The sequence below is a fragment of the Microtus oregoni genome, unplaced genomic scaffold (assembly GCF_018167655.1).
Source record: "Microtus oregoni isolate MIOR12 unplaced genomic scaffold, Mior012 000030F_ref0000283, whole genome shotgun sequence".
Classification (NCBI taxonomy): Eukaryota; Metazoa; Chordata; class Mammalia; order Rodentia; family Cricetidae; genus Microtus; species Microtus oregoni.
In genome coordinates, this window is record NW_024543089.1 from 1,085,753 (window position 1) to 1,096,687 (window position 10,935).

The 10,935-nt window shown below is 37.0% G+C and overlaps 3 protein-coding genes across 3 annotated transcripts; all 3 read right to left on the reverse strand.

The window, feature by feature from the left end:
- Window positions 1–405: 405 nt before the first annotated feature.
- LOC121465232 (keratin-associated protein 20-1-like) lies at window positions 406–570 on the reverse strand. The gene has a single exon (XM_041678422.1). The coding sequence runs from the start codon at window positions 568–570 to the stop codon at window positions 406–408; it is 165 nt and encodes a 54-aa protein (XP_041534356.1).
- Window positions 571–4,402: 3,832 nt separating this feature from the next.
- Window positions 4,403–4,585, reverse strand: LOC121465231 (keratin-associated protein 20-2-like). The gene has a single exon (XM_041678420.1). The coding sequence runs from the start codon at window positions 4,583–4,585 to the stop codon at window positions 4,403–4,405; it is 183 nt and encodes a 60-aa protein (XP_041534354.1).
- Window positions 4,586–8,400: 3,815 nt separating this feature from the next.
- Window positions 8,401–8,553, reverse strand: LOC121465260 (keratin-associated protein 20-2-like). Its single transcript, XM_041678446.1, has one exon. The coding sequence runs from the start codon at window positions 8,551–8,553 to the stop codon at window positions 8,401–8,403; it is 153 nt and encodes a 50-aa protein (XP_041534380.1).
- Window positions 8,554–10,935: the final 2,382 nt, after the last annotated feature.

Genomic DNA, 10,935 nt, shown 5'->3' on the forward strand with positions numbered 1-10,935 from the left:
ACCCTGCCCCTTTAAGAGACAAGCCCTGCCCACACCCAAATGCCCTCTTCCACTGCCAAGGTAAGTGGATCTCCTGCCTCCTCTCCATCCCACTGTCTGTCTGACCAAATAGATACAAAAGCAGGAAACCTGAAGATATTGAATTGTATTGTTTAATCATTTAGTTATTGGATAATATAAATCTTTTTATACAACAGTTGAGAGTCAATCTTGAAAACATTTTACAGAATATTGTGATGATATCATAAAACATCATAGTCAAACTGAAGATGAGGAATTAGATGACCATACTGCATTTCAGGTTTGTTTCAGATATTTTCTTGTAAAGTTAGAATTTTTGAAGATATTTTTGAGTTGCTGGCATGAAAATACTTGGAAACACTTTCAGGAAGATGCATAAACTCTTCAGTAGAAACCATAAGACCAGTATCTTCTACAGCACAGTGGGTGGCAGTAACCATAACCATAACCACCATAGCCACCATAGCCACCGTAGCCACAGCCATAACCACAGCCTAGACCACCATAGCCATATCCCAGTCCTCCACAGTAGCTGCCATAGTAACACATGTTGTCAAAAGAGGACTGCTTAGCTTAGGACCAGCTGTAGGTTTCTTGAGTCTGAATGTCACCATCTCCTAAGGGCCTTTTATATACCTGGGTGTTTGGTGGGGAAAACCACAGGTATTATAATATTTCCACTATGCTTCCAAAAATATCAGCATGCCATGGTTTACTGGACAAACAAATCAGCATAGCTGAGATAATTGTGTTCATTTGTTAGGTTACCATGGTCAAATCATAAGACTTTAACATGAAATTCTGGTTCTGTTTTCAAGACTCTGCCTCATTCTATTTTTAGTTTATTTAATACTTATGAAACTCCACTGTGACAGAATACAAATAATTTAAATAGCTATCTCTTCTTTTTATGTCTGTTTTGCAGTACTCTAATACATAAAAGGTCTTTATGTCTTCTTTGCTTTGCTTTGTTATTATAAAATAAATATATCTAGAGGCATGTATTTCCTAAGTTCCCTCATGCAGAATGGTCTGGTTATTGTTATATTATTGTTAACTTGGTGACACAATATATAAATAAGCATATTTTGGTTTTATTTTAAATGTATTCTACTCATATATATTCAGTCGCATATTTTTTTACTCTGTTTTGCTAATCCCACTTGTTCACAAGCATAGGAGATCTATCTATCTTCTGATAACTTCTTCAAGTTCTTTCTTAAATGTCTATTTTGTTATTATTACTATGGCTTTGTGGTATAATTTGAAATTAGATTCTGTGATAGGTCCAGCATCTTCCTTTATGTTTATTGTTGTTTGGGCTCTTTAGATCATCTTATGCCTTCATATTTCCTTTAGGATTGTGTTGTCTATCTCTGGTAAGAATGCAGTTGGTATTCTGATGGAGAGTGAATGAAATCTGTGTATTGTTTCAGCAAACATAGCCATTTTCATGTTGTTAATTCTCCCAATCCATAGGGATGTCATTTCATAACCTAGTTTCTTCTTCAAATTATTTCCTTCACAGAAAATGGATGCTGCTGATAATTGTGTTAAGAAAAATGAGCCAAACTGAGAAAGACAAATGCTGGGCTGGTTAGATGGCTCCGTAGATAGCAGCACACACACTGTGCTTGAAGTCCTGAGTTGGACGTGAAGGTCCCAAGGAGTAAAGCCAGTCTCACATATTTTTCTCTGATTTCCAGATGTGAAATACAGCATATGTATGCCCTCCATCCAATACAAGTGAAAAAAGAAAATGAATACACTTTAATAAAAAAGCCACAGATTTTCATGTCCCGAGGGAGAACCCAGTGCTAATCATTCAGTTAAATAAACATACTATTAAAATGACTCCTAAAGACTTATTTTTATCTCCATAGACTAGTATATTACCCAGTTCCCATCAATGAAGTTTCTTGCAATACATGGCACTTAATAAAGAGATATTCCCCATAACTGGTAAATTTCCAGATAGCAAAAAAAATGGAGTTTTAAATCTTAAATTGAACATTCATACCACACTTCAAGCAGCCTCAGAGATCTTTTAGGAGAGGAGACAGGAAGATTGAAACCTAAGAGCTGGTGAATGACTTCAAGGGACTGTTTTCCAGACAACAGGACAGACAGATATTTGAACACACAGTGATTGTGACATTATGCATAAGACACAGGCATGCTCCAATTACACAAATTTCCAGCATGGCAGAAGGAGGGAGGTAGACCACTAGTAACGGAGGTGGTATTAGCATTTTATACTTGCTCAGAGATCAGTTTTTGTTAATGATGTGACCTCTGGCAAGCTGACCACACATTAGAGAGGGATTCCTTTTTCAGGAAAGCTGGGTGATACAAACTGGACAACATGAGGGGAATCAGAAGAAAAATAGTAAACTCAAAGTTGAGTGGGAAGAGAGATGATGTCTTAGTTAGGGTCCCATTGCTGTGATGAGACACCAAGATGAAAAGCAAGGTGATGAGGATAGGGTTATTTAGGTCACACTTATATATCATTGTTCATCACCAAAGGAAGTCAAGACAGAAACTCAGACAGGGACCTGAAGCAGAAGCTGATTCGGAGGCAATGGTGGGTGCTGTTTACTGGCTCACTCATCATGGCTTACTCCATGTTCACCATTGAAACTGAGAACCAGCTTCCAATATTTCTGTAACTAAATATGTCCATTTTGGGGGATAATTATATCCTGAGTTGTCCCTGAATTTCCTGCTTCTCATGGGGGGGGGAGATGAATACCATATGAAATGAATACTTCCTTCAAGCTTCTCAAATCTAATCTTTCTATAGGATTCTATTTCACTTCTTCATAACCTTGTGGGTTACTATCATCTCCTAGTCATTCTTGTATAGTAACTGGAAAAACTAAGGTTGTTCTAGTAATCTTGGACTGACCCTCTTCAGTTTCTTCATGCAGAGGCACAGCAGATTCTTGTCTAAATTCTTCTGTCTGTATCTGAGTATTTTCTTATTTTAATTAATAAGTATTTCTGAGGCTTGTATCTTATCAGTCAGCTTTTTCCAGTTTTACACAGTTGTCAAGGAACTTTTTAAGGATAAAATATGAATTACCAGACTCACAGCAATTGAGATCAGCATATGTCAATCTGATTTACCCGCTCATTTACTGCTGCCATTTTCAAGCCATCCAAAGCAGCACTATCCATTTTATCCTAATGCCTTGCATTGCGATATTTCCCATCCTTAACATGGGAAAAATTTATTTTTAGTACTAGTTAGTGTAATCCTTAAGAACTTCCCAGGTGTCTCACCAAATCTGCTGACTTTCCAGTTTGTCTGTAGTGGCACCAGCAGAAGCAATACGATGGACTGGCATCACCTCTGTCCATGTGGTCCTGCCACATATTGGAACACCAAATGTTTTTAAACTAAATTTTAATCTTACAACTTTACAAATAGATTTGAGAGTCATATCTGACCTGCCACCTAAGAGGGGTCAAAGAGTAACCAGTTGACCTTCCTCCTTAGCTGGCATCTCAGAAAGAGAGTTTCTCTTCTGCTGTTCCAAACCAAAAAGGCTCTCTTCGCTGCTTCCTTTGTGTTGCTCTATCCATTTTCTGGACTCATTTATTCTCTATGGCTACTTTCTGTTGACTAGTTCCTAGCTCTGCCTCTTGAAAATCAATATTACAAAATGGAAGATGGATGTTACAGAGCATGTGGATTAAAGGGAACCCTTCTCCCTTTGATGGGGATGTAACTTGGTGCAGCCATGAGAGTAAATACAATGTGGCATGCTTGCAAATACATAGGAAAGCGACAGAAGATCTAGAAGTTATGCTACTGCTATTATAATTAAATCAAATTATTGGATCTTAAAGAAATAGGTGCACTACCAAGTTTATTGTTGCATTGCTTGCAATAATCAAGTTATAAGAACAATCAAGTGTCCATTTGTAGATGACTCCTGGAAGGATATGTCTCTCTCCAGTGCCCTGTACTTCATTATTATCTTCGTCCATTTTTCTTCTCCCTCTCCATTTCCTCTCCTTCACTCCCCTTCCACTTTTCCACAACCACCCCACATGTGAGCAGACAGATACAAAAGCACAAGACATATGGAAATTGGTTGGATTGTTTAATCATTTAGTTATTTGATAGTGCATACATTTTAACACAAAAGTTGAGAGTCAATCTTGAAAACATTTTACAGAATGTGATAAGTATAACATAAAACATAATCACAGTCCAACTGTGAATATGAAACATTAGATGACCATGTAGTATTTCAATTATTTTTCAGATATTTTAGTAAAAAGGTAGAATTTTGTGAAGATATTTTGGACTGTCTTTGAAATACTCAGAAGCATTTTCAGTAAGGAAAGCTGGGCCTCTGTAGAAACTTCAGTAGAAGCCATAAGACCAGTACCTTCTACAGCACAGTGGGCGGCAGCAACCATAACCATAGCCACCATATCCACCATATCCACCACAGCCTGCATAGCCACCATAGCCACAGCCATAACCACAGCCTAGACTACCATAGCCATAACCCAGGCCTCCATAGTAGCTGCCATAGTAACACATGGTGTCAGGAGTAGACTGCTTAGGTTAGGACCAGCTGAAGGTTTCTTGAGTATGGATGTCACCATCTGCCAATGGCCTTTTATACACCTGGCTGTTTGTTGGGGGAAACCACAGGCATTATAATGGCATTCATGCTTCCTCTGTGCTCAGAAAACATCAGCATGCCATGGATTATTGGACAAACAAATCAACGTAACTGAGATAATTGTGCTCATATGTCGGGATCCCATGGTCAAATCATAAGGCTTTAACATGAGATTCTGTTACTGTTTTCAAGACTCTTCCTCATTCTGTACTTAGTTTATTTAATGCTTAGAAAACTCTACTGTTTAATTATAGAGTAGTTCTATCACGAGGAATATATTCCCTTAGTCTCCGTAACAAAAATGATCTGGTTATTGGTAACTTAATGATAGTTAATATCTACAAAATTTCATTTTGGTTTTATTCTTAATGTATTTCTTTTATATATGTTCTTTCAAATTTTGTATGTTTTCTCTTGTGCTACTGTTAATTAGCTTTTATTACTATGGCTCTGTGGTTTAACATGAGATCAGGTTTGGTGGTAGGTCCAGCATCTTCCTTTCAGCTTTGTATTCCTTTGGATGCTAGGTTCATTTTGTGTTTTCATATGATCTTTAGGATTGTATTGTCTAATTCTGTTAGAATATGTTCGGAATTTTGATGAAGATTGCATGACATTTCTACATTTGTTAAGCAAACATAATCTCTGTCATGCAATTAATTCTTTCCATGCCATGAACAGGAAATGTCCTTCCATATCCCGGTGTCTTCTTCAAATCGTTTTCTTCACAAAATTTGGGCTCAACTGCTCATTATGTTAAACAAAATAAGTCAGACTGAGAAAGACAAATGCTGGGCTGATGAGATGGATCAGTACCTAAAGGCACATGACACCCATGCTTGAAACATGCTGTGTTTTATGTTAGTGTCCTATAAGGTGGAAGGAGAGGACCCATTTTCATATTTTCCTCTGACTTCCAGGTTCATGATATGCCATATGCATATCTCCATTCCCACATATACAGAAATAATAAAATGAATAAAATTATAATAAAAACAAAAAGCCACAGTTTCACAGGTTCTAGTAGAGAACCACTACTGATTATTCTGTTAAATGGAGATACCATCAAGATGATTACTAATCATTGTCACACCCTTAGATCAGTACATCCCTGAACCTTCTCCTTCTTGGAGGAGGAGGGAGTTAGACTCCCAGTAACTGAGGGGTAATTAGGATTTGATAGCTTCTGAAAGATCAATTTTTATTAGTGATGTAGTCTCGATGGGCTGGCTGCAAACCAAAGCAGGCCTCAATTTTAAGACAAGACTAATTGGATATCCTGGGCAAAAGTAAAACAAAAATAATAATCTCAAAATTGGGAAATGAATACAGTAAGGGTAAGAATTGAGGGGATGACTATCCTTAAAAAAACATTGTATGGATTTTATAATTAACGCATTTTTTAAATTAGAAAATGTCTTTATACTAAAAGTTTAAAAAGAAAGTCAAATGCTGCATAACTTGTGCCATGTACAGAATCTATATTTAAATTGTTTGTGTGTGTTTATGTGTGTATTTCTTTGCACACTCTGACATAATAAATCATTCAACCAGAAAGGGCTCCATGAGACGAGAACATATCAGAGGGATGGGAAAACAAGAGACTATTGCAATACATGAACCATAAAAGCAAAGGAGGGGTAGGGGAAGGCAGGTTATAGAGGGATGAATGAGAACCAAATCAAATGGTCAGTGAGTATGAAATATCAATGTGAAACCAAGTATAGACTTCTTAAGCCCAGCTGAGTGTAGCAGTTCACCTGTTAACCTTGCATATCATTTGAAGCAAGTCAGATTGCCAGACTAGCTAGAATGCTAGATTCCTGCTCTAATGACTCTACCTCAATATGTAAATTGGAAAGCAACTGAGAAAGATCTGAACTTCATACCTTTCTATGTTAGCACACTCATACACATGTACCTGTGTACACACATTCACATGAACACCTCTGAAACACACAGAGTTGTCACACACATCAGAAAATAAAATGAAAACAGACAACTTTTCATGGACCAACTAAGAAAGTTCTGAAGAACAGAACCATTAACTGTATCAAAGAAACTCCATTCAGAGGAAGAAAACAAGTATATCAGGCAAGGGATGAATAAACAAAATTAATAGAGGGTATGCATAGCTAAAGCTAAACAGCCAAAAGAATATAAACTGATGCCAAAATGTGACAAGAATTAGAACAGATATTTTTCAAATGAAAAGCTATAGATGGACAAGTGGACCCAGTAATGTTCTACTAATAGTGCAGAATGTAAATCAAGATCAAGATGAGATTGCACCCAACAACTGTTAGGTAACCCTTCTGTAAAAAGATGAATGTTATGTTGGCAAGGTTGTGGGGTAAAGGGAACACTCCTGTATTGCTGGTGGGAATGCAAGCTGGTACAACTCCTTTGGATGTCAGTGTGGTGATTTCTCAGAAAATTAGGAAACAACCTTCCTCAAGACCCAGCAATACCACTTTTGGGTATATATTCAAAGGATGCTCAATTGTGCCACAAGAACATGTGCTCAGCTATGTTCATAGCAGCATTGTTTGTCATAGCCCGAACCTGGGAACAACCTAAATGCCCCTTGTTCAAAGAATGGATAAGGAAAATGGGGTATATTTACACAATGGATTACTACGCAGGAGAAAAAAATAACGACATCTTGAAATTTGCAGGCAAATGTATTGGGCCAGAAAAACATCATTTTGAGTGAGGTAACCCAGACACAAAGACAATTATCACATGTACTCACTCATAAGTGGTTTTTAAACATAAAGCAAAGAAAACCAGCCCACAAATCCCAATCCCAAAGACCTAGACTACAATGAGGACCCTAAGAGAGACATACATAGATCTAATCTACATGGGAATTAAAAAAAAGACAAGATCTCCTGAGTAAATTGGGAGGATGGGGACCTTGGAAGAGGGTTGAAGGGGAGGGGAGAGGCTGGGAGGAGAGCAGAGAAAAATGTAGAGCTCAATCAGTAAAATAAAATCAATAAAATAAAAGAGAAATAAAAGAAAAAATGAATGTTACAGAGCACATGGATAAAACTTTTCCATTGTTGATGGGAATATAACTTGGTACAACCATGACAGAAAATAACATCCAGCATGCTTGCAAATATAGAGGGAAGTTACAGAATATCTAGAAGTTATACTACTGTTATTATAACTAGATTAAATTATTGGATCCTAAAGAAATAGTGCACTGCCAACTTTATTATTCCATTGTTTATAATATTCAAGTTATAAAAACAACCAAATATCTATCCAAGACCCCTGAAAGGATATGTTATTCTCTCTCTGATGTCCTCTCCTCCAACCTTATTTTCCTTCTTTTTTCTTTTCCCACTCCATGTTCCTCTCCTTCACTCCCCTCTGACTTTTCCACAACTGCACCCATATGTGACAAACAGATACAAAAGCACAAAGTATACAAATTATTTTACACTGTTTAATATTTTAGTTGCTTAAGAATACAAACATTTTTACACAAAGATTGAGAGTTAAATTTGAAAACAATTTGCAGATCATGATAAAGATAAAACATTTTCTCAGATAATCACAGTCTGACTGAAGATGAGGAATTAGATGATCAGGTTGTGTTTCAGTGATTTTTCAGGTATTTTGGTCTAAGTTAGAAGTTTTGAAAATATGTATGTGTCCCTAATGTAAAAATACTTGGAAGCTCTTCTAGTCAGGAAGACTGGGCATCAGAAACTCTTCAGTAGAAGCCATAAGACCAGTATCTTCTATAGCACAGTGGGCGGTAGCAGCCATAACCATAGCCACCATAACCACCACAGCCTCCATAGCCATAGCCTAGGCCACCATAGCCATAGCCCAGGCCTCCATAGTATCCGCAGTAGTAACACATGCTGTCAGGAGTGTTCAGAGAAGATAAGCAGTAGGCTTCTCAAGTCTGTGTGTCCCCACCTGCCAGAGGCCTTTATATACCTGTGTGTCTTTGGGGAAAACCACAAGTATTGCAGTGTTATCCATCTCTCTACTGTGCTTCAGAAAAACATCACAAGTGCATATTTTACTGTATTTACCAAGCTGCATGCCTGAAATAATTATGTTCTGTGTCCTGAACCCATGATCAAATCATGGGTGTCAAAACGAGCGTCTGGGTATATTTCCAAGACTCTAGCTTAATCCATATTTAACTTATTATGTGCATATGGCCTGACCCTGTTATATGATGCACATAAAATAATTGTCTGCTTTTGATATCTGTTTTCTTTAAGGATTTCATAGGTAAATTTCTTTGTTTTTGCTTGTTTTGTTATTATAGAATATATTGTATCTCAGTGAATAAGTTTCCTGGAACTTGCTAATGAAGCATGATCTGGTTGTTGTTGGTGATATACATCTTATATAAACATATCATCAGTTGTTGTTAGTGTATTTCTTATACATGTTGATTTTAATTTTCTGTAAAAAATCAGTGGCCATTTGATAATTTTCAGACATGCTTCTCTTTGTCTCATGTCTCATATGGTAGTATTTTAGACTTCATTCTTAAACATATATCAATGAGTTTGGTTTCCAACATCAACTTTTAGATACAGTTTTTTTTTTTAATTAGAAGTCACATTGGCTTTCAAAATGGCACTGCAGCTATATCAGTATCACGTCCCTTGAATAACTTTTTCGAAGTCCTGGGATTATATCAGTGCTGGAGATTTTGTCTAGCATGAACAAAATAATCGATGCTACCAACAGTATTGTTCTCCCTAAAAATGTGCCTGAATTCATTAAAAGGGAACAACCTAAGGATTCTTTCTTTGTGTGTCAGTTTGTAGCTGGTGGAAGAAGAGGTGGTGTAAACAATGAAACCAAATCACCAAGAGACATATAATTACATTCATTAAAATACATTTAAACAAAACACAATAACCTTCTTAAGATACATACAAGTAATATTATACAGTCTGAGCAAGTTGTATGTTTAAATACATATGCACATACAAATAGTTATATTCATATAACAACAATTAATTAAAGAGAAGTTATAAATTGGAAAGAGAGCAAGGATGGGTATATGGGAATGTTCGGAGTGATAATAGAGAATGAGGAAATGCTGTAATCATATAATCTCAAAAATGAAAGAAACAGTAAAAGAAAAGTAAATTTTGGAAAAAAATATAAAAGCAGAGAATGAGTTTGACAGTCAAACAAACACATCTATAGGAAAGATACCAGACCTCTAATTGTAGGAACTGAGTGACTCCAGGAGAAGAGGTTTCCATTCTTAATTTATGGGGGCTAGCTCTATAAATAACTGCCTATCAAGTAGGAAAGAAAGAGGTCAAAGAGGTATATATTCAGAGGCCATAGTGCTGTGTTTAAGGAAACTAAAAGAATCCACAAGAAACTCTGAAAATTGGTAAACACTTTGAGCCTTAAGAAACAGGCTACACTTTCTTCATCCATTCTTCCATTAAAGGGCATCTAGGTTGTTTCCAGGTTCTGGCTATTACAAATAATACTGCTATGAACATAGTTGAACAAATGCTCTTGTCATATGATCGGGCATCTCTTGGGTATATTCCCAGGAGTGGTATTGCTGGGTCCAGGGGTAGGTTGATCCCGAATTTCCTGAGAAACCGAAACACTGATTTCCAAAGTGGTTGCACAAGATTGCATTCCCACCAGCAATGGATGAGGGTACCCGTTCCTCCACAGCCTCTCCAGCAAAGCCTATCATTGGAGTTTTTTATTTTAGCCATTCTGACAGGTGTAAGATGATATCCCAAAGTTGTTATGATTTGCATTTCCCTGATCGCTAAGGAGGTTGACCATGACCTTAAGTGTCTTTTGGCCATTTGAACTTCCTCAGCTGAGAATTCTCTGTTTAGTTCAGTGTCCCATTTTTTAATTGGGTTAATTAGCATTTTAAAGTCTAGTTTCCTGAGTTCTCTATATATTTTGGAGATCAGATCTTTGTCTGTTGCAGGGTTGGTGAAGATCTTCTCCCAGTCAGTAGGTTGCCTTTTTGTCTTGGTGACAGTGTCCTTTTCTTTACAGAAGCTTCTCAGTTTTAGTAGGTCCCATTTATTCAATGTTGCCCTTAATGTCTGTGCTGTTGGGGTTACACATAGGAAGCGATCTCCTGTGCCCATCTGCTGTAGGGTACTTCCCACTTTCTCTTCTATCAGGTTCAATGTGTTATGACTGATAGTAAGGTCTTTAATCCATTAGTGTGGAATATCTACACATTAGAGTACTACGCTGCGGTAAAAAACAATGACTT

Bases quoted from the DNA above. Each gene is read 5' to 3' on its own strand.
- LOC121465232 (XM_041678422.1), bottom strand. From the start codon at position 570: ATGTGTTACTATGGCAGCTACTGTGGAGGACTGGGATATGGCTATGGT.
- LOC121465231 (XM_041678420.1), bottom strand. From the start codon at position 4,585: ATGTGTTACTATGGCAGCTACTATGGAGGCCTGGGTTATGGCTATGGT.
- LOC121465260 (XM_041678446.1), bottom strand. From the start codon at position 8,553: ATGTGTTACTACTGCGGATACTATGGAGGCCTGGGCTATGGCTATGGT.